Source organism: Gekko japonicus, unplaced genomic scaffold, assembly GCF_001447785.1.
Source record: "Gekko japonicus isolate JY-2015 unplaced genomic scaffold, Gekko_japonicus_V1.1 scaffold495, whole genome shotgun sequence".
NCBI lineage: Eukaryota > Metazoa > Chordata > Lepidosauria > Squamata > Gekkonidae > Gekko > Gekko japonicus.
The window spans coordinates 62,955-86,667 of NW_015160850.1; the positions used below are offsets into that span (position 1 = coordinate 62,955).

The following is a 23,713-nucleotide window of genomic DNA, read 5'->3' on the forward strand; positions in this document are numbered from 1 at the left end:
GTTAATGTGAATTGAGGAAAGTCATAAATAAAATGGGAAAAATCACAAAAAACGAAAACTACCTTTTCTAACGTTATAAATTTCATACCTGGGTCACAGATGGCAGGTCTCTTATAGCAGGAAAGCATTTTATCTCTTGCAGCCAGTCATAGAATCATATAGAATCACAGCGTTGGAAGGTGACAATAGAGGCCATCTAGTCCAACCCCCTGCTCAGTGCAGAACCGGCCTAGAGCATCCCTGACCAGTGTTTGTCCAGCTGCTGCTTCAAGACTGCCAATGAGGGGGCGCTCACCACCTCCCTGGGTAGCGGATTCCACCGTTGCACAACTCTTAACTGTGAAAAAGTTTCTCCTAATATCCGGCCCGGTACCTTAATTTAAACCCATGATTGTGAGTCCTCTGCTGCCCGGAGGAACAGCCCTCTTAAGTGTCAGCCCTTCAGATACTTAAAGTGAGCAATCATGACCCCCCTCAACCTCCTCTTCTCCTGATTAAACAGTCATAGCAGAGCATAAGCCTACATAACCTATAGCTCTCAATTATTGCTTTTTGCCGTCTTGAGTAAGGTGATCTCTCTAATCCAATGAAAGACCTGCTTCTCAGGAACCTTCCAGAAGATGGTAGCTTCTGCCTCTCATTTCCCCCCTGCCATGATGTTATACAGTCATGCACAGGTTCCCATGCTGTACCCAGTTAACACATTCCTCTGTCTGGCCTTGAAGGATATTAAGCTGGTTCTAACCAAAGCGCTGAGATCGCTGACTGAGAGGCAATTAGGATGCTTAGCATCACATTCATCATCTCACACAAAGTATCATAGTGGCTGTGTACAAAGTTAGCTACTTGAAATCAATATGCCGTGTAAATAAGACATCATAGAAGTAGTCTCTAACTGGAATCTAGAAAGCCAGAAGTCCCTGATTCTTTCATTTTGATCTCTGTGCACTTCAGAGAACTGAAGGCGTGGTTTGAAACGAGTGTGTCTTTCATAAGCTGGCTCGTTTCTTGGTTTGGTGTTTGTATATCCAGATGTAGACCGTTTTTTAAAATAAGCTGCAGAAGAAACAGGAATCTGCAGCAGACCCCAGAACGGGTTTCCCCAACCTGGTGCCCCCGGGCTCCAGGATGCCTACCAGTACTTTCCTTGGTGCCTGCCAAACTTTTCAGAAAGTGGGCAGGGCTATTGTAAGGTTGGGCTTGTTATTGGTTGCCCTCATTCAAATGAAAGGGTTTTTCACTGGACGATGAGCACGACTGGTAAGCCCTTGTGCTTTCCTTAGTCAGTGTGTGGCTCCATTTGACCTTTAGGATTTCCTTTTCTCAGGATGTGTAAGAAAGTCAGTACTCTGTTTGGCTCTGCCGCCTGAGGCAGCCATGGGGTGGTGTTCAGCACCCCCTCTCAACATTCCAAATGTTCCTCAGTTTGGGGACCCCTGTCCTAGAACTTGAGTTGTATATGCCTACAGTACGTAGGAACTGTAATTACTTAGTATTGCGGATTGCACAACGTAGTTATGACACAGCATTTTATTTATGAAAAAGGAAGAAAAAGTTAATTTTTTCCCCAGTTTTTCTTACAACTTGCATTATTTCCACAGGGAAAAATGGGAAAAGCTACTGCAGAGGGTGAAGTGGGGGGATACCGGAGGAAAAAAAACTTCCCCTCCTTATTCCTCCTTCCGTATTTGTTTCCGCCCCCCCCCCCAATTTCCTGGCTATCACATCTTTATTGATACCATTTAAGACCGTGGCCCCCAGCCTTTCTGGGCCTGTGGGTATAAATCCAATCTCCTCCTCCTCCTCCTCTTCTTCTAAAATACTGTGAGCTAGCTCACACGCTCAGCTTAGAGGGAACACTGGTCAAGATGCATAAGTAACTGAGCGATAAGTATAGCTAAGATTGGATTAAGGCAGTTGGTAAAACCTGGGAATAGCAGCCAATTAGCATACAAATGAAAGAGTTGACAAACCGATTTGAGAACGAAGTTTGAGTCCAGTGGCACCCTTAAGACCAACAAAGTTTAATTGTGGGTATAAGTGAGAACTGAGTGACTTCTGCCCATGCTAAGTCACTCAGTTCTCACTTATACCCAGAATAAAACCCAGGATAAAACTTAAAGGTACCTCTGGACTCAAACGTTCTTCTGTTGCTTCAGACCAACACGGCTACCAATGCTCCCTCTCAGCTGTGGAGTCCTGTGAGCAGAAATTCGACTTTGTGAGCTACTGCCATTAAAGTTGTGAGCCAGCGATTTGACTGCTGCATAAATTAGTTTGCTCTGGTGCCCTCCTTCCTGAGCGGAGACAAAAATGTGTGAGCCAGAGGCTAAACAACTGTGAGGTAGCTCATACTAACTCAGCTTAGAGGGAACACTGACGACTACCTGTCTGAATCTCAGAGAGTGAGGTTATGCGTAACTCTAATAGTAACTCCTCAGAAGCGCTGCTTTGAGATGCCTTTGAAAATGAGCATACTGTTTCAAAATATTTTCTTGCATACACACAGTTTATCTCCAGTCACGCAGTGAAGATCCTTTAAAAAAAAAACCAATGGTACAGCTAATCAAATCTCCAGTGGCCGATCAGAAGTCCTGCTGGTCAAAAGCCCCACTTGTCTTCTCCTGCTGTCTAAAGAAAAGATGTTGGTGACCCCTGATTTAGGAAGATGGGTGTTTGGATGGGGTCTAGCCCCTGATTTAAGAAGATGGATGGATGGATGGGGTCTAGCCCCTGATTTAAGAAGATGGATGGTTGGATGGGGTCTAGCCCCAGGGAGGGCTGTCTTTGAACTCAGACTCGTTAACGGCTTTTGGGCAGGGCTACCCATCCCAACTGAGCTGCCTTTGCATTCCCTAACTGTTACAATTTTATTCTAGATTATAGCTTTTGATGAACTGAAGACTGACTACAAGAATCCCATAGACCAGTGTAATACGCTCAACCCTGTAAGTTAACATGAGAGAGATCTCTCTGCATCAATTTCTAGTCAGGTTTTCTCTCTCCTCTGGCAGCTAATATCGGTTTACTGTGCATGCGTACAATATCGTTGGCTAAAATCTAATAGAGTTATGATACCTCAGCAGAATTCTTCCTCTCTCTCTCCCCCCCCCCCCTCTTTCGAGCTTGAAATTCTGACTTATTTATCTACCAGTGATCCTGTCCACTGTCCTACTAACATTCTTTCAATCTGCTTTTTACATTTTCGGTACAAAGACAGTTGAAAAGGTTAAAAAGATTAAAAGAGTCAAAATTGCATTAAAGGTGTGTACTGCTTTTTAGTTTAATGTTTTAACGCCACTCTCTTTTGCTTTCCATCTCGTTAGGAGCATCTGTATGACTTGAGTTGACTTTCACTGTGCTTGTTCATCCGCCTGTCTACTGTCTGTTTCAGGGGTTGTTGTAACTCCATGAGCTCTGTGCCTTGTAAATCTGCTTGCTTAATAAGAGACGGGGAAAACTGTTACATGCTTAAATTCTGTATGTAGAAGAAGAAGAAGAAGAGATTGGATTTATACCTCGCCCTTCACTACCCAAAGGTGTTTCAGAGTGGCTTACAAACTCCTTTCCCTTCCCTTCCCCACAACAGACAGAAACTGTTCTTTTTAAGGAACAGCTCTTATCAGAACTATGTCTTGCCCAAGTTCATCAGCCAGGTGCAAGTGGAGGAGTGGGGAATCAAACCCCGTTCTCCCAGATTAGAGTCCGCGCACTTAACCACGACACCAAACTGGCTCAAGTTGAATGTACTGACGGGTCTTGGTGCCAATATGTTTAAGTGATAGCTTTTAACTCAGAAGAAACATCTGCCAGGGTTTTCTAATCTTATAACCATGGTTTTAAACTCTGGTTGCAGCAGGAACCCTGGTTAGCATTGGTGCATATGCAGTGCTCAGCCGTGGTTAGGCGAGTTCACACTGAAGAAAGGGGAGACAGAAGGAAGGGAGTGCAGGTTCTCAAGGCTGACTCCTGCTTTTCAGTTCCAGTGTTTTAAAAAATTTCTAACCATGGTTTTAAAGTCCAGTCGCAGTAGGGACCCTGAAACATCGGCGCAGCCGTAGTGCTAAGCCTTGGTCAGACTGACAGGGCGGTTCACATTGCAGGAGGGAAGGATAGAAGGAAAGGGAGTGCACGCTCCCATCGCTTCCTGCTTTTCAGTCCCAGGGTTTAAAATTTTTTCTAACCACAGCTTTAAACTCCGTCTGCAGTCGGTACCCTGGTTAGCATTGGTGCGGCCATAGCGCTACGCCTCGGTTAGACTGAAAGAGGGGTTCACACTGAAGAGAGGAAGGATGGAAGAAAGGCGACGGACTTCCCCGAGGCTGACTCAGGCTTTTCAGTCCCTGGTTTGCAGGGAGCCTGCATTATATTTGCACCAGCTCTTGTTGAGCGGTGAACTCTTGAGGCCCTTGTCTCCTCGAAAGGCCTTTTGCATTCCAAATCACAGTTGAATAGCTTGGGATCGTATGCTGTCATGACCCCAGGGGGTCTCTACCGTCTGCTGCCACCACTCTGGACTTCAGGTCCCACGAGAAGGCCCAGAGTACCCTCTCAGGCCCATCCAACATGCCCCCTTTTCCAGCCGAGAACACACAGGCGTGATTGACCCAGGCAGAGAAAATAATTACACAAAAGTAAAGGTAAAGGGTTCCCTTGCTCAAAAGCCAGTCGAATCTGACTCTAGGGTTGCGGTGCTCATCTCCGTTTCAAAGCCGAAGAGCCAGCGCTGTCCGAAGACGTTTCCGTGGTCATGTGGCCGGCATGACTAAACACCAAGGCACACGGAACGCTGTTGCCTTCCCACCGAAGTGGTACCTATTTATCTACCTGCAATTTCTTGCTTTCGAACTGCTAGGTTGGCAGGAGCTGGAACGAGAGACGGGAGCTCACTCCGTCATGCGGCACACTCGGGTCTCGAACTGCTGAACTACTGACCTTCCACAGCCTGCAGTTCAGCGTCTTAACCATTTGAGCCACCGCAGCGCCAATTACACAAAAAGGGTTTATTAAAAACAATACTGGGGCAGGGAAAACAAGGCAAGGCAAGGTGCTTCCAAAGGGCATAACAGGGTTGAAAAGGCAACATGAACATAAACTAAGGCAGCTGCCTGCTCTGCTTCCCGGTCCACAGCCTGCCTGGCACTCACGCTGAGCCCAGGGGAGATCTTCCTCTCTCCCAGACCAGCCTGTCCCCCCAGTGAGACCAGGCCGCAGAGGGAGACTCCCCACAGTTAACCATTAAGACCGACTCTCCTCACAGTATATAACAGTCTCCTCACAGAATCTCCCTCTGATTGGCTATAGCCCGTTACTAAGCCTTATGGGGACTGTAGGCCGCCTGCTTTCACTGCCATGCAGGTCTCTCCTGGGACCAGGCCGCACCAAGCCCTGCTCCCAGTCCTGCACAGATCATGACGTATGCTTTTAAGCAATGCTCCCTCTAAGCTGTGGAGTCTTGTGAGCAAAACTGCTACTTTGTGAGCTCCTGGCATTAAAGCTGTGAGTGAGCGATTGGGCCGCTGCATAAATTAGTTTGCTCTGGAGCCATCCAGCCTGAGCTAAGACAAAAATGTGTGAGCCAAAGGCTAAAAAACTGAGCTAGCTCACGCTAACTCAGCTTAGAGGGAATACTGCTTTTAAGCGTCCCTATTTTAGCGGCACGGGTGGGGAGCCAAGCCTTAAGTCACGCGTGGCTCGTGAGAAGTCACTGGACCGTCCGAGGGAAGCGACTTGGATCTTCGCTGTCATTTAGGGGCCCAAGTTTGCGCGGAGCTGCTTAGAGACGGAGCAGAGGGCGGCAGACGGTTAATCATAGAACTGGAAGGGGGCCAGTCAGGCCGTCCAGTCCAACCCCGCGCTCCGTGCAGGACGAGCCGAAAGCATCTGGCCACTGCTCGAGGACTGCCAGTGGGGGGGGAGCTCACCCCCCCCCCCCAGGCAGCCGATTCCGGTGCTGAACTCCTCCTCCTGTACATCAAACCACCACCCCCCAATATTCAACCAGTATCTTTCCACCCATAATTTTAAACGCATTATTGCAAGTCATAAGAACATAAGAGAAGCCAGTGTCGGATCAGGCCAGTGGTCCATCCAGTCCAACACTCTGTGTCACCCAGTGGCCAAAAATACCAGGTGCCATCAGGGGGTCCAGCAGTGGGGCAGGACACTAGAAGCCCCCTCCTACTGATTGCCCCCCCCCCCAGCACCAAGTCCTCCTGTCCTCTGCTGCAACTGAAAGAGCTCCCTGCCTTCCAGAGCCAGTTTGGCGTAGTGGTTAAGTGCATGGACTCTAATCTGGGAGAACCGGGTTAAGTGCGCGGACTCTAATCTGGGAGAACCGGGTTAAGTGTGCGGACTCCAATCTGGGAGAACCGGGTTAAGTGTGTGGACTCTAATCTGGGAGAACCGGGTTAAGTGTGCAGACTCCAGTCTGGGAGAACCGGGTTAAGTGCGTGGACTCTAATCTGGGAGAACCGGGTTAAGTGCGTGGACTCTAATCTGGGAGAACCGGGCTTGATTCCCCACTCCTCCACTTGCACCTGACTGGATGGCCTTGGGCAAGTCGTAGCTGTGATAAGAGCTGTTTTTGAAAAAGAGTCGTTTCTGTCAAGAGCTCTCTCGGCCCCACCGACCTCACAGGGTGTATGTTTCAGGGAGGGGAAGGGGAAGGAGATTGTCAGCCACTCTGAGACTCCCTTGGGTAGTGAAGGACGGGGGTATAAATCCAATCTCTTCTTAAGTGGCAGCCATTCAACTACTTAAAAGAGCCCCTCTCAACATAAATCCTTATTCATATATGGCACCATTGATGTAGAAGTACTTGCCCAGGGGATTGGAAGGTCAAAATGAGTACGGTTGGTCCCACCATGTCACGTTTCCCCATCCCTTGCCTTAACGTCAAGTTCTTCCATTACGCCTGTGGCCACTGACACAAAACTGTCCTTCCCTTCTCTGTTGCTTTCTGGCCTGGAATTGCTAGAATGTACCTCGAGCCACTGCTGATGGTGAGAAAGGCACAGGACAAGTGTGTTAATAAATTTTAGAAAACGAAAATGCATTCAGCAATTGGATTTTAGAAATAGAACACAGTTTGAGTCCAGTGGCACCATTAAGATCAACAGAGTTTATTTCTGGGTGTAAGCTTTCATGTGCAGGCACACTCCTTCAGAGAAGTATGCGTGCGCATGAGAACTTATACCCAGAATTAAACTCTGTTGGTTTTAAAGGTGCCCCTGGACTCAAACTTGGTTCTGTTGCTTCAGACCAACATGGCTATTCACCTGACTTAATCTTCATGGAGTTCTAGAAAGTAGCTATGAGCAGCAGGAACTCATTAGCATAATAGGCCACACCCGACAGCATGGCTTATTAGCCTATTAGACCACACCCCCATGCCTTCCCTTGGCTTGCCCAGGCACCCCATGGCTGAGGGAACCCAGGCAAGCCGGCCCCTGGACAGGCCAGGGAAGGCACGGGGAGACATTTAAATGCCTCCAAAAAATCCTTCCAGGACCCCCCGCCTCAGAGTCACCAGAGGGGGTCGCTCTCCAGGCCTTCCCTCTGTAGCCAGGCACATGCAGAGGTTTTGGCTGTAGTGGGCGTGGCCACCTCTGAAGCCAACCGGAACGCGGTTCCTGTGCGTTCCTGTGCAAAAATAGCCCTGGCTATGAGCAAAAAGGGGTACCGGAAGGAACTGGCTTGTGGGCCGAGTGCAAATTGGTGACTTAGAAACAGGCCCTCAGGCTTACTAGGTGGGACTTCTAGAAAGCATTTCTACGAAGGAGGTATTTGGAAGACAGAGAATACCATGCGCCAGGATAGTGGTTGTACATGGAACAGTTTACCCTACTCAATCATCTCTCATTCGATGTGGGAAGGGGAGGATATTTTCACCGCATTCCCTTTATCACAGAGTGTTAAAAGTTGAAAACAGAATTCTCATGTGCATGTTAGAAGTGAGCTGTATATTTGTCAATTATATTAAAATATGTGGCAGAGACTCCTTGGATAATTTTTTGTGTCATTTAAGTCACGTGCCTTTAAATGCAGAGTTGGGGATGGTTGTGTTAGAAGAATGTGCAGGACTAGTTTAAGACCGAAATAATTTGCAAGGAAAGGAGAGCGTATTGGCAATGAACTCGAATCTTAAACGTTACCTTTTACGTTCAGTGGCCGGGGTGTCCTTGCTCATTCAAGGGATCTACATGTTTGATCTTTCTTTGGCTTCATATTGCTCAGCTCAAATGCAGTTGGCATTGGTGCATATTTTATGGCATTTGTGAATCAGAGTTTTTTGTGCTCACTGCATTGCCTTCTTTTGCACTTGAAGCATATAGAGCTGAAAAGTCGGGCAAATTGAGGAGCATCAGGTAATTGGTCTCCGGGATTGTCTGTGACAAGCTTGCCAATTATTTTGGCACCTAAAACAGCTGTAGGAGGCACCCATATAAATGGAGGGTACATATCTGTAGGTTTTTCGCCACAAGAGGCAATGCGAAGACGCAGAAAAGTAAACTGCAAATATATTTTACATCAGGGCACAGAACACCTGCCCTCCTAAAAACCTTGATTTTAGTATTTAGGAATATGATGTGGTTTTAAAATGTTGGTTTTATGTAGGTTCATGTAATCTATTTTATGTATTATAATACTAATCTTGTAAACCACCTTGAGCTCTCTTAAGGAAGAAATATGGCTGATTAATATTTAAAATAAATAAATGAAATACATTCGTTCTACCCCCCACCCAGTTGTCTTCAGCGTGGTGCCGAAAAATTCTGATCTCTGCGAACTCGAAATGTTTCTGGCACGGCTTATGTTTGCGTATATTGATTTGCACTTGTGCTAATCCCCCCTTTTCTTTCTAAATAGTCGAAGACTTAAAATTTTAGAACCTTAATGCGCACAACATTTTTAATGTACAAGGTGAGGCTTTAGACAGACAGTAAGGAGACAACTTTATCCATCTAGTTTGCAGCATTCCAAGTATATAAATTCTGGGAGTAGAAAGTAATATAGAACTGGATGCAGAGAGCCAGTTTGGTGTAGTGGTTAAGTGCGTGGACTCTAATTTGGGAGAACCGGGTTTGATTCCCCACTCCTCCACTTTGCACCTGGCTGGATGGCCTTGGGCAAGCCGTAGTTCTGTCAGAGCTGTTCTTGGAAAAGAGCCGTTTCTGTCAAGAGCTCTCTCAGTCCCACCGACCTCACAGGGTGTCTGTTGTGGGGAGGGGAAGGGAAAGGAGTTTGTAAGCCGCTCTGAGACTCCTTTGGGTAGTGAAGGGCGGGGGATAAATCCCATCTCCTCCTCCTCCTCTTCTTCTTTCTAAATAGTCGAAGACTTAAAATTTTACTACCTTAATGCGCACAACATTTTCAATGTAGAAGGTGATGCTTTAGACAGACAGTAAGGAGACAGCTTTATCCACCTAGTTTGCGGCATTCCAAGTATATAAATCCTGGGAGTAGAAAGTAATATAGAACTGGATGCTTCCTCTGTATATTTGAAAATAGGAATTCACAGATTCTGTGCAAGTTTCTAGTCCTCAGGAAAGTCGTGGGGTGGGGGGGCAGAACAGCTGTTATTTGCATCCTTTTGGAGTTGCACACGCCTTGGATATTGCACGTGTCACTCTAAAATGGCGTATACAGTGCCCTGAGGCCATTGTGGGTCAGGAAGATTTGAGGAGGGGGGGACTGCAGCCCATTTCCCCACCCACCCTTGCCCTGCAGTCCCCGTGACCCTTTAAATTTTAATTTCCCTTCAACTGCCATCTGGTTGTGGGGAAAGTGAGTCCCGACCCAGCTCATTCAAAAATGTAAAGTCTAGTTTGAGCCCGAGAGAACCTGGTAGCATTCTTCCGAAGCCTTAGAACCCAGAAAAGAAGAATGCTGAAAACATGTAGTAAAATGTGTTGTGGATTTAAAAACCAAAAACCAAAATATTGTATCAATTGTATTGTTTTAGACTTGATATTCTATTAATTGTATACTGGTTTTTAACTACTGTAAGCCGCCCTGAGCCGCTTCGGCGGGAGGGCGGGGTAAAAGTCTTACAAATAAAATAAAATAAAAAATAAAATAAAATAAACATGGCTAATTTCTTTAGAGAATTAGTCCTGCTAGGGTTGGTTGCCCTATCTGATGGGGAGATACAGTGGACAAGACGTCTCTGGAATTTTTTTTTCTGGATACGAAATGTCTTGTATTCTGCCGTCTTTGGCAGTGTCTGTAGAACAAAGTTTGAATCCAGTGGCACCCTTAAGACCAACAAAGTTTTATTCAAGGTATAAATTTTCCTGTGCAAGCACACTTCTTCAGATACAGTGCAACAGGATTTCCTCAACAATTGCATATAGGAAGGGGGGTTTGTTGGCAGGAGGGACTAGTTAGAGTCAGGATACATAAGTACTGGGTGAGTATAGCTGAGATTGGATTAAGGCTGTAGTCGTTAAGTGTGTGGACTCTAATCTGGGAGAACCGGGTTTGATTCCCCACTTCCACTTGCAGCTGCTGGATGACCTTGGGCAAGCCATAGTTCTCTCAGAGCTGTTCTCTCAAGGACAGTTCCGGAAAGAGCTCTCTCAGTCCCCACCTACCTCACAGGGTGTCTGTTGTGGGGAGGGGAAGGGAAAGGAGTTTGTAAGCCACTCTGAGACACCTTTGGGTAGTGAAGGGCGGGGTATAAATCCAATTTCTTCTTCTTCTAAATTTACCGCACTCTTCTCTTCTACTTATGCATCTTGACTCTAACTAGCCCCTTCTAGCAACAACGCCCCCTTCCTATACATAATGGTTGAGGAAATTCTGTTTCATTGTATCTGAAGAAGTGTTCCTGCACACAAAAGCTTATACCGTGAACAAAAACTTTGTTGGTCTTAAAGGTACCACTGGATTCAAAATTTGCCCTGCTGCTTCAAACCAGCATGGCTACCCACCTGAATTTATTTGCCGGTGCGTGTTTTGTTGGATACTTTAAAAGTGCGTGCTTGGACTTGCATGTGGGCTACACACGAACTTGCCCTCTACTGAATCAGACTGTTGGCCCCTAAAGTATTGGCTAAGCTGACTGGCAATAGCTCTATCTCCGCTAGAATTCTTACACATCACCTATTGCCTGAGAGCCCTATTTCTTGGAGTTGCCGAGGATTGAACCTGTGACCACCTGTGCACCAAGCTGATTTTCTACGACTGAGCTGCAGCACCTCCGAAGTAAAGTGGTGCTTTACTTAAGTGGTGTAAGGAGGTAATTGCTGCTTTTCTGTCTAGGCAGCTGGAATCCTGCCTGCGAACTGTGGCTTGCTTAGTAGAAGCAAGCAGGAAAATTCTGGAGAATAGTAGGTTGCCTATGAACCTAATGTGAAGGTGGGTGGAAACAGCTCTAGAGTCAAGCTGATTTCTCCCTGGGATGAAAACTTGGAAAATGCAAAGTATAAACAAGCTCTTTAAGTAACTGATGATTGTCCAAAATATGCAGAAATTTCATTTTTAAAAAATTCTTGTACCGTAAACTGTTTAAAACATTAGTGTTTTCTAGTCATGCGCAGTTTTATGCACATTATATCAAGTATATGTGAAACATGCCAGGAGTCACTACCTTATCTAATGCTTGTGTTGCTTCTTTCCCCATTCCCCAAATAACACTGTGCATTCTTCTCCTCACCCCAGATTCATAACCATAACTGAGCCGTGTTCAGGGTCGTAACCGAGTTGGTCTGACCTGTGTTCTTTTCCTATGCAGCTTGTACTTCCCGAGTATCTCATCCACGCATTCTTCTGTGTTATGTTTCTGTGTGCGACAGAGTGGCTCACGCTGGGTCTCAATATGCCGTTGCTGGCTTATCACATTTGGAGGTAATGCTGGCCATCGTTTGGTATCGCTTTAGTCACCAGCCTTTTTTGCCGTCCCATCAGCTTGTCATAGGAAACTATCCAAGGCTCCTTAGGATCTCCGCATACGCGGGACCCCCCCAGGCAGCGTGTGGGCGATCCGGCTCCGGGAGCTTGCCCGAGAGTCGGTCGCCAGGCGCGCAGCCATGACCGGAAGTCTCTTGGGGCTTTTTAAATTAAACATGCACGTTCCTAAGAGTGAAGGTTACTGTAATGATTCCATGTTTTGGTGTGTGTGTGTGTCTTTAAATGTTGAGTTTTGACTGCAGTAATGTAAGGAGAGCGATAGGGGGAGATGAGTGTGCTGGGAGGGCTGATGACTGAGAGTGTGGGAGGAGGGGTGTCTGAGAGGAATCTGTGTGTGTGTCTATGAGGAGATTCTGTGATATGGGAGAGACAAGTTATGGAAGAGTTTTGAAGAGAGTCTGTGTGACTCAGATGTTTTATGACAGAGTTCTGTGTGTGAAGTTTGAAGAGACAGCATAGTCTGTGTGATGATGGAATTTTGCTTCCATTCTGTGTGAATAAGGCAAACAGTTTAGTCTGAGTGACTATAAGAGCTGATTCTGTTTTGGGTGAATAAGACAAGGAGATTAGCCTGTTTGGCGCTATATTTGGCAATATATATATCTCAGAGAGTGAGAAAGATTATACTATGCCCATCAGAGTGAATTCTGAGTGACTGTTTGTAACACCAAGTTTTGCCAGTTATATTTACAAGTTCCTTTTTCAGTAACAGTTCAAAAATAACCAGAAACCTATTTTGTTCTTTATTAAATAAATCAATTTTTATTTTGATCAGATTCAGAAACCTTTAATGGCATAAAAAGTAATAAAATGCAAAATAATCTTACATAGATAAAATAGGAATAGTACAGTCCAGATGGGGCAATAAAACAGTGTCAGGAATAAGAACACAGAAGGGCAAAATTAAGCTTATCCCAGCAATCAGTATAGTTCTTCCTCAGGGCCACATAGTCCTCTGAAGTGCCCAGACCCTAGGTCATTCTACCAGCAGAGAGAGAGATTTGGAATTTTAATTCCTGGTGGCAACAGAAATCTACCAAGTTTAGGTATACAAAGCGTGTTTAAAGGTAAAACCGTCTCTCCTGTAAGCAAGCATGTCACAGATACTGTAGTCAGGGCTGTCTATTTATGATGTGTGATTATGGGGCAGTTCTGGATCTAGCTTAGAAATTCAGTTTTAGGAATCCCAGATTTCAATCAGGCAGAAGATGTTTTATCCTCGTTGCAGAGAGTCAGGACGGGATGCAGGTTTGGAACCGGGTGAGGGGTTTTTGTGTCCTCTACGGCTCCCTGTTTCGTTTCCAGAGTGTTGAGGGGGGAGATCTTATTTGGGCAGCATCAGGCCAAGAGTCCACCTGCACCACAAAGAGAAAAAAGGGGGTGAACCAAAGAGATTGTCATTTGAAATGTGCAGGGGTCGTTTCGTAGAAAAAGAGCTAGGGGAACTCATTAGCATAACTCATTCGCATATGCCACACCCCCTGACATCACCGGAAGTGTGTCATAAAGCCACACACCCCGCCCCCAACGGTCCCGGCCGCCGCTGCCGCCGGCCTTGCAGCTCCACTGCCGAGCCCCATGAGGGGCCCGGCGGTGGACCTGCAAGGCCGGTGGGAGTGCAAGGAAGCCCTGCGAAGGCCCTCCCTGGCCCTAGGCAGGCAGGGGTGGGGAGAGGCAGGGAGGAAGCAACTTACCCTCCCTATTCTCCTGCCTCCTCCTGGCTGAATGCGGGCCGGAAGCGGGGCGGCCGGAAGCTGGGGGCGGGGCTTCGTCATGTGCCCCCCCCCCGTACCTCACCCGGGGGAACTGCGATCCCCCCCGAAATGACCTCTGGAAATGTGGTGCCGGAGGAGAGTTTTGCGGGTACCACAGACCACCAAAAAGACAAATCTGGATCGAATCACGCCTGAACTTCCCCTAAAAGTCACTAGGCTATTGTACTTTGGTCACGTGATGAGAAGACAGGACTCCTTGGAAAAGACAGTAATGCTGGGAAAAGTTGAAGGCAGCAGGAAAAGAGGAAGAAGACCCCACAGGAGAAGGACGGACTCCCGTCAAGGGAGTGGTGGGCCCTCCGTTCGCAAGACCCGAGCAAGGCTGTTAAGGATCAGACGCTTTGGAGGACATTAATTCATAGGACAAAGTTTGAGTCCAGCGACACCTTTAAGACCAACAAAGCTTTCGCCCCTGCTTGTTTAGTTACTTATTGCCAGCACCATCTGAGGCAAGATAGAGGGCAACCCAAGAAATGGTCTTCTCTGTTGTGGTGCCAAAACTTTGGAACTCCCTCCGAGGAGATTCATCTGTCTTCCTCTAGGTGGACGCTCTTTCATTTGGCATACTCCCAACAATTGCTATTGGCCCTCCTTGCTGGGTTCGGGGTTGTATGTTCATGGGTTTTTGTTGAATTGTATATTATGCTGTTTTAATGTTCGAATGTTTTCCTGTTCGCCGTCTTTGGGACCCTAATTGGGTGGAAAGGCAGCATAAAATATTTTACATTCTTTAAAAGCCCCAGTTTAAGGAATCCTGGAGAGGATTTACTCTTTCCTTTAGAGTCAGCTGCTCAGGCTAAGGACATATATAGTCTCAGCTGACTTATGGCGATCCCATAGCGATGTTCAGAGGTGGTCTCCCATTCATTCGTTCATTTGTACCCTGCCTTTTTAAAATGCGAATTCTCTCTCCCAGGTACATGAGTAGGCCTGTGATGAGCGGACCCGGGCTCTATGACCCTACCACCATCATGAATGCAGACGTTTTAGCATATTGCCAGAAGGAAGGATGGTGCAAACTAGCATTTTACCTTCTGTCCTTTTTTTACTACCTATATGGGTAAGTCACCGGTTTTTATCTTTATTTACTGCAGCACTTAACGATGTCTTTGCAAAGTCTCATAATAAGGTTGCCATGTCTGGGCTTTGAAATACCTGGAGATTTTAGGGGTGGAGCCTGAGGAGGCTGGAGTTTGAAGAAGAAGAAGAAGAGATTGGATTTATACCCCGCCCTTCACTCGGAGTCTCAGAGTATTCGTGCGTGCTGAATACTAAAAGCCCAGCATATGTTTCAAAGACAGAGAATGATGATGCATAGTAATTATTTTAATCCTTCAATTTATATTTGTAATTCTCTGCACTCTGGGATGTTTCCTCTGCTATGATGGGGTGCATATGGGTTTCTTGGATGCGCCGATCTCTCCAATGCTTGGAGGAAGCACTAGAAGAAGAAGAGATTGGATTTATACCCTGCCCTTCACTCGGAGTCTCAGAGTCGCTTACAAACTCCTTTCCCTTCCCCTCCCCACAACAGACACCCTGTGAGGTAGGTGGGGCCGAGAGAGCTCTGACAAAAACTGCTCTTTTTCAAGAACAGCTGTTATCAGAACTACGGCTTGCCCAAGGTCATCCAGCCAGGTGCAAGTGGAGGAGTGGGGAATCAAACCCGGTTCTCCCAGATTAGAGTCCCCACTCCTCCACATGCATATAAATTCAATCTTTTCTTCTTCTTGCTGGGCAAAAGCCCCACGTGGCCCCGCCCACTTTCTAAAAACTCTTGGAGGATGCCGTGAAATCTGATGGCAGACACCATGTCGGGGACCCCGATGATACTTTAACCCAAAGGGTTTATAAATAGAATTGAAAGTACTACTGTGTGTCAAACAAACAAAAGTAAAGGAAAAAAGGCTGTGTGTGTGATACATTTGAACAACATATTTACAAGTCCCTTTATCCTAAACTGTTACAGAATAACCAACTTCATATTTTGTCCTTAGTTCAATAAATCATCTTTTGTTTAAGTTATCCCTGAATTGAATTCAGTCCTTCCTCGGGACCACATAGATCCCTGAAAAGCCTAGACCCTGGGTTACTTTACCAGAAAGAAGAACAGAGGGAAGGTTTGGAAATCCTTAAATTCCTGGTGGCAGCCGAATCTACCCAGTTGAATAAAGCAAAGAGGACATTTAAAAGGGAAAACCAGTCCTCCCTAATAAGAGGACGCGACAAAGTTCTACACTCAGTTCCAACATTAACAGGATTCACTCTTTCCTTTAGAGTCAGCCGCTCAGACTAAGGACATATATAGTCTCAGCTGACTTATGGCGATCCCATGGCTATGTTCAGAGGTGGTCTCCCATCCAAGTACTAACCAGGGCCAACCCTGCTTAGCTTTCGCAATCTGATGAGATGAGGCTAGCCCGGGCCATCCAGGCCAGGGCTTTGGATACCACGAAACTAATAACGCTTTCACCGTTTTCTCCCTTCCCGACAGCATGATCTACGTTTTGGTGAGCTCTTAAGCGGGAGATGCCCAGTGGACTTGGTTCCGGCGAAGTGCATGCAGAAAAGCCGCGAGGGACGGGATCATTTTCCCAAGACGAATCTTTTATCAAGATTTCAGCCACGGAATCCGGCGATCACAATTGCGACAGGAGGAAGAAACAAAGCGACTCCCTTTTCTCCCCCCCCCCCAAAAAAAACAAAAACGTCTCCACATTTTAATACTCACAGAAAGACTGTTTTCAGGGTTGTTTTTTTTTTTGATTTTTTAAAAATATGCTGGGATGTTTAAGATTACAAAAAAAATACATAAATTAATGTCAAGCCGCTGCCTCTGGCGTTGAGTAAGTTTTGACCCCGTAGCCCTTGAGGAGCAGGCGTACCCTCCTTCGCACTGTCCTTGTTTCTTTCTTTTTTGTTTGTTTACCAGACTTTGTAGCGGACGTTTTGGTTATTGATTCCTGTCTAGCTGTAGGTAACCAAGTGCACCTGATGGACTTCATGCTTTTCTGTATGTTCCCCCTCTAGGTGACTCCTGTGTGTCTTGTAGATGAATACATGAGTAGAACTACAGGAAAAGAAAATGTAGTTCAGGGTTTTTTTTGTTTTTGTTTTTTTTAAATACTCTTTGAATATTCTCTCCGTATCACGTGCATGGCTCAGACTTTTCCATATTTACCGCAAGCGTACCTCCGGCTTTAACTTTCCAGGTTAAGTGGATATGCCATAGGGGAAATCCGCAAAAGCAGCACACCCCGAAAGCCCCCGTTTTTAAATTTTCGTTCGCCGAAGGGGAAGAGGTGCTCCGGCCTCGGAACGACCCATCCAGCCTGTCTCAAAAGGTGGGAATAAAAATAGTTCTGTGAGTCTTCTTGGTGGAACGGCAGGCACTCGTAGGACGAAGTTGGGTAAATAAATGCCCCGCTGCTGTTCCTTAGTGCGATGCAATAAAAAAACCCTCCAAGTCAGAGAAGTTTACCTTCTTCCGCTGCTCGGCCTCTTCAGAATATTATGAAACTGCTGGTTTAGCCCATGGCTGTTAGGTGGGGCTGTCGTAATTTTACGGCTTGTAAACACGGGCCCTTGTGCCGTCGAGCAGGGGTGAGCAGAACCTTGACTGCACTCCTGCAGAAGACTGCCAGCCAGTTTTTGGCGGCCTGGTTGGCACATGCTGGTTGTTGGGGATTCTTTCTGAGGTTTGTCTGATCCTGCAAAGCGCTTGCTTTATTCCTAAGAGCGCAGGCTTGGGATCACTCCCTATGAATTAGTTATACTTTAACCCAGGGGTTCCCAAACGGGGTGCCCAGGAGCGCACTGGCGTGTGCCGACACCTTTCCTGATGCCTGACAAGCAAGTTGGATAGTGGGAGGCAATGCTCCCTCTAAGCTGTGGCGTCTTGTGAGCAAAAATTCTACTCTGTGAGCTACCGGCATTAAAGTTGTGAGCGAGCGATTGGGCTGCTGCATCAATTAGTTTGCTCTGGAGCCACCCTTCCTGAGCTAAGGCAAAAATGCGTGAGCCGGAGGCTAAAGAACTGCGAGTTAGCTCACAGTAACTCAGCTTAGAGGGAACACTGGTGGGAGGAGTCAAGTGGGGCTTTTGGCTGCCGGAGATCTGATTAGCCGTGCGGATATTTAAAGAATCTTCACTGCGTGGCTGAAGAAAAGCTTATAAAGATAAAGGTCTCCCTCGCTCGGAAGCCAGTCGAATCCGACTTTAGTGGGCAGCGCTCATCTCCGTTTCCAAGCCGAAGAGCCTGCGCTGTCCAAAGACCGCTCCATGGCTATCCCGTCGTGACTAGACGCCGAGGTGCACGGAACGCTGTTACCTTCCCACCGAAGCGGTACCTGTTTATCTACTTGCAGTTTCTTGCTTTCAAACTGCTAGGTTGGCAGGAGCTGGGGCCAGAGACGGGAGCTCACTCCGTCACGCGGCACACACGGGTCTCGAACTGCCAACCTTTCAGCGTCTTCACCTCTGAGCCACTGCAGCCCCTGGCGAAAAGCTTAGCATATGCGAGAAGATATTTTTAAAAGAACGCGCTCATTTTAAAAGGCGTCCTGTTAATCAGAGTTTCTGCTCGAAATGCTGAAGAGTTACTGCTGGGGTGACGCCAAATTCGTTCCCTGCCATTTTGTGTGTGGCCCCGCCTCTTTGTGGCCACGCCCACCACTCCGAATTCCAAAAGTGCCCACCGGCTCAGAAGAAGATTGAGGGATCCCTCGCTTTTAAGCCGATTACTCAAGTGCGCGCGAGGAGCATTGTTATGCCCCAGTAGCCAGTCTTCTAGAAATTGTCACAGCTTCTGCAACAATGTCACTCTCCTGTCTCTGGAAATATATGTCATCCTTAAAGCAATGTGTAGTGGTATTTTTTAATCAATAGGAAGTGTGCCACAATATTACCTTATCTCAGTTTTCCACAGTCCTTCATAGTAAAAAAGAGTAAAGGTTCCCTTGTTTGAAAGCCAGTCGAATCTGACTCTAGGATTGCGGTGCTCATCTCCATTTCCAAGCCGAAGAGCCAGCGCTGTCCGAAGACGTTTCCGTGGTCATGTGGCCGGCATGACTAAACACCAAGGCGCACGGAACGCTGTTCCCTTCCCAATGAAGTGGTCCCTATTTATCTACTTGCAATTTCTTGCTTTCGAACTGCTAGGTTGACAGGAGCTGGAACTAGAGACGGGAGCTCACTCCATCATGCGGCACACATGGGTCTCGAACTGCTGAACTACCGACCTTCCACAGCCTGCAGTTCAGCGTCTTACCCACTTGAGCCACCGCAGCTCCTTCATAGTACACATACGTGAATCTGACTTATACTGAATCAGACCCTTTGTCCATCTAGGTCAGTATTGTCTACTCAGACTGGCAGCGGCTCTCCAGGGTCTCAGGCAGAGAAAGGCCTTTCACATCACCTCCTGCCTGGTCCTTTTAGCTGGAGATGCCAGGGATTGAACCAGAGACCTTCTGCATGCCAGGCGGAGGCTCTACCCCTGAGCCACAGCCCCTCCCCAAAGACTGCATGATGAACACACATGAAGCTGCCTTATACCGAATCAGACCCTGGGTCCATCAAGGTCAGTATTGTCTACCGAGGTTGGCAGCGGCTCTCCAGGGTCCCAAATGGAGGTCTTGCAAATCACATACTGCCTGGTCCTGTTTGTTGTAGTGGTTAGAGCCAGTTTGGTGTAGTGGTTAGGAGCCCAGACTCTAATCTGGAAGAACCGGGTTTGATTCCCCACTCCGCATGCCGCTGCTGGTGTGACTTCGGGTCAGTTACAAGTTCCTTCAGAGCTGTTCTCGCAGGAGCAGTCCTCTCAGAGCTCTCTCAGCCCCACCTGCCTCACAGGGTTGTCTGTTGTGGGGAGGGGGAAGGGAAAGGAGACTAAGCCGCTCTGAGACTCCTTCGGGTAGTGAAGGGCGGGGTATAAGTCCAATCTCTTCTTCCTTTTTAACTGGGGATGCTGGAGATTGAATTTGGGACCTTCTGCATGTCAAGCGGATGCTTCGCCACTGAGCCGCAGCGCCTCCCCTGGTAGTGGGGCACTTGGTAGCCCTTGGGGTTCTTTATTTTAAGGCCCCATTGCGCCTTTCGATTTGGAATCGGGATGGGCCGCTATTTCTGCTTCTGCATTCCATGCGTGCAAAGAACCGCAGTTTTGCATGCATCTACTGGTTCAGAGAGGGAGGGCGAGAGACAGGAAATCACAGAGGTGTGTCATTTTCAAGCAGCCCTCCAGGGCACGTGCTCGAGTGTGTCTGTTCGAGTGTGTCTTGGTAGGCGGGCGTTGGAGCCAGTTGCTTGACACACTTCTTTGATAAGGGTGCACAGCAGGAACAATCAGATGGCAGGTTGATCTGCTTGTGCACAGACGATTGAGCTTGTTTTTGTCTCCCCCTGAGAGAGTCTTCTTGTCAGTTCCTTAGCCTGCCACTGGGGGGGTGGGGACGGGGCAACCATACGGCACTGTTCTTCACTACGCCTGTCCTGACATCCTACGGTGGACAAAATTGGCAAAGGGAGGAACTACTTCCTGGGGCAGGAACAGAAATGAGGGGTTCCCTAACATGGTATTTGTGGGCACCTTTCCTGGTTGCCCTCTCTCCTATTTATATTTATTTATTTATTTGATTTGTATACCGCCCTCCCCGCGGACGGGCTCAGGGCGGTTCACAACAGTTTCAATACAATGCCATTAAAACAATAATTAAAATAACAAAAAAGTAAAACCATCATAGACCGTGCAACGACTAATTCCGATCAGCAGTACTGATATTAAGATCCGGCCACTGATGTCAGTTCAGCAGTGCCAATGTTAAGATTCGGGCTGCTGAGGAGGACGCCCGCCGCCTCAACTCAAAGGCCCGGCGGAAGAGCTCCGTCTTGCAGGCCCTGCGGAACTGCAATAGATCCCACAGGGCCCTGATCTCACACGGGAGCTCATTCCACCAGGCAGGGGGCACGGCTGAAAAAGCCCTGGCCCTGGTTGAGGCGAGTCGGACAGGCCTCGGGGCTAATAGAGGATGTTGATAGACGTTCTCGAAGTTATGCTGGCCCCTGGCCGTATAGGGCTTAGTATATTTCTCAGTATATTTTTTAATTACTCCTCTTCATTGCATTTGAACTTCCCCTGCGTAGCTGGTTCTTCCCCCCTGTGGCAGCCATTTTGTGATTGCGCTGACTTCCCGGTGTCAGAATTCCAGGCCCAGAAAGGTTGGAGACCCCTAGGGTAAAAAGGTAAAGGTTCCCTTGCTTGAAAGCCAGTTGAGTCCGACTTTAGGGTTGCGGTGCTCGTCTCCATTTCCAAGCCGAAGAGCCAGCGCTGTCCGAAGATGTTTCCGTGGTCATGTGGCCGGCATGACTAAACACCAAGGCGCACGGAACACTGTTGCCTTCCCACCGAAGCGGTACCTATTTATCTACTTGCAATTTCTTGCTTTCGAACTGCTAGGTTGACAGGAGCTGGAACTAGAGATGGGAGCTCACTCCATCATGCAGCACACTCGGGTCTCGAACTGCTGAACTACCGACCTTCCACAGCCTGCAGTTCAGCGTCTTAACCTAGGGTAGGTCAGTTCTAATTCATTCTTTTGCAGTGCTTCCTCCAAGCATTGGAGAGATCGGCGCATCCAAGAAACCCATATGCACTCCATCACAGCAGAGGAAACCGCCCAGAGTGCAGAGAATTACAAATATAAATGGAAGGATTAAAATAATTACTATGCATCATCATTCTCTGCCTTTGAAACATACGCTGGGCTTTTAGTATTCGGCACGGACGATGTTCCTTTTGCTCATGGAGGAGATACTTGACAGGTGAACCGGCTAATGAAATTCCAACTAAGAGGGGACATTATGGAGGTTTATAAAATGATGCATGGGTTAGAGGGAGTTGACAAAGAGAACTGTTTCTCCCTCTCCTAAAATACTAGGACTCGAGGGCATCCAATGAAGCTGATGGGCAGTAGGTTCAAGATGGTCTAAAGGAAGTATTTCTGTAGAGAGAGTGATTAAAATGTGAAGAACTCTGCCGGATCAGACCAATGGTCCATCCAGTCCAGCATCCTGTCTCACCCAGTGGCCAACCAGTTCCTCTGGAGGGCCAACAACAGGGCATGGAGGCCGAGGCCTTCATGAGAACATCAGGAGAGCCCTGCTGGATCAGACCAGTGGTCTATCTAGTCCAGCCTCCTGTCTCACCCAGTGGCCAACCAGTTCCTCTGGACGGCCAACAGCAGGGCATGGAGGCCGAGGCATTCATAAGAACATCAGGAGAGCCCTGCTGGATCAGACCAGTGGTCCACCTTGTCCAGCATCCCATATCACACAGAGGCCAACCAGTTCCTCTGGACGGCCAACCGCAGGGCAGAGAGGCCGAGGCCTTCATAAGAACCTCAGAAGAGCCCTGCTGGATCAGACCTGCGGTCCATCTAGTCCAGCATCCTGTCTCACACAGGGGCCGACCAGTTCCTCTGGAGGGCCAACAACAGGGCAGAGAGGCCGAGGCCTTCATAAGAACATCAGGAGAGTCCTGCTGGATCAGACCAGGGGTCCATCTAGTCCAGCATCCTGCCTCACACAGTGGCCAACCAGTTCCCCTGGAGGGCCGACAACAGGGCAGAGAGGCCCAGGCCTTCATAAGAACCTCAGAAGAGCCCTGCTGGATCAGACCAGTGGTCCATCTAGTCCAGCATCCTGTCTCACACAGTGGCCAACCCTCTGGAGGACCAACAACAGGGCATAGAGTCTGGGGCCTTTCCCTGATGTTGCCTCCTGGCTCTGGGATTCAGAGGATTAGTACCTCTGAATGTGGAGGTTCCCCTCAGCCACCATGGCTAGTAGCCACTGATACTTACCCTCCATGAATCTGTCTAACCCCCTTTCCGAGCTGTTTATTCCTGCGGCCACCGCTACATCACTTGGTAGCAAATCCCTTATTTTAATCACTCTGTGTGTTTAAATGGCTTGAAAGGGCAGAGCGTGGGTATGGATTTCTATTGATGCCATGGGCCATCCAGGTCAGAGCCGGCCACTCTAGGGGGTGATATTTATTGGGACATTTGGTTAATATAGCAGAGGTTTGCCCAGTCATAGAAGCGTGATACCAAGCGCAGTAAATAAACTTCCCAAGGAGTATATTGCAAAAGAGGTTAACATTTATTCCTGTAGATCCACTTCACATTCAGGCTGCAGTCCTAAAAGAAGAGAAAGAAACCTAATCCAAAGTGTCCTTTCCTTATCCCAAATGGCCACTTTGTTTGGCATCATGTGTGGGAATATGAGGGCACTGTACAGGAGAGTCCTGCAGAGGCTTGTGTCTCCATGGAAGGCCATGAGGAGAGACCCATGGACCACATCACGCCGGGCCCCCCTGTCTTCCGTCATGCTCCGGAGTTTGCTCAATTTCATGTTCGTTGCCTCGATATTACTGTCCAACCATCTCATCCTTTGCCGTCCCCTCCTTCTTTGACCTTCAATCTTTCCCAGCATCAGGGTCTTCTCCTCCAGTGAGTGCTCCCTTCTCATTGGGTGGCCAAAGTCTTTGAGCTTCGGTTTCATTATCTGGCCTTCCAGGGAACAGTCAGGGTTGATTTCTTTTAGGATTGACTGATTTGATCTCCTTGCAGTCCAGGGGACTCTCAAGAGTCTTCTCCAGCACCATAGTTCAAAAGCATCTATTCTTCGGCGCTCGGCCTTCCCTATAGTTCAACTCTCGCAGCCAGGGCTATTTTTGGGCAGGAACGCACAGGAACGGAGTTCCGGCTGGCTCCCAAGTTGGCCATGCCCAGCAGGAACTCTTTAGCATAATAGGCCACACCCAACAGCAGAAATTCATTAGGATTGGCTACAATTAGGGGTGTGTGGCCTAACATGCAAAGGAGTTCCTGCTCCAAAAAAAAGCCCTGGGTTTTGTCAAAAAACAAGGTAAGCAGAATAAGAAGCAAAAGGTGGGTGTGGCTGGGTGACCACACTTCTGGTAACACAGGGGTGTGGCCTAATATGCGAATGAGCTGATC

The 23,713-nt window shown here is 47.7% G+C and overlaps 1 protein-coding gene across 1 annotated transcript; it reads left to right on the forward strand.

Moving 5' to 3' along the window:
• The first annotated feature begins 1,247 nt into the window (after positions 1-1,247).
• LOC107118475 (protein cornichon homolog 1-like) lies at positions 1,248-17,616 on the forward strand. Its single transcript, XM_015420829.1, is given in 5 exon segments — positions 1,248-1,260; positions 2,821-2,948; positions 11,741-11,853; positions 14,608-14,751; positions 16,186-17,616. Coding segments are annotated over 5 exon segments (426 nt in total). The 3' UTR covers positions 16,214-17,616.
• The last annotated feature ends 6,097 nt before the right edge of the window (positions 17,617-23,713 follow it).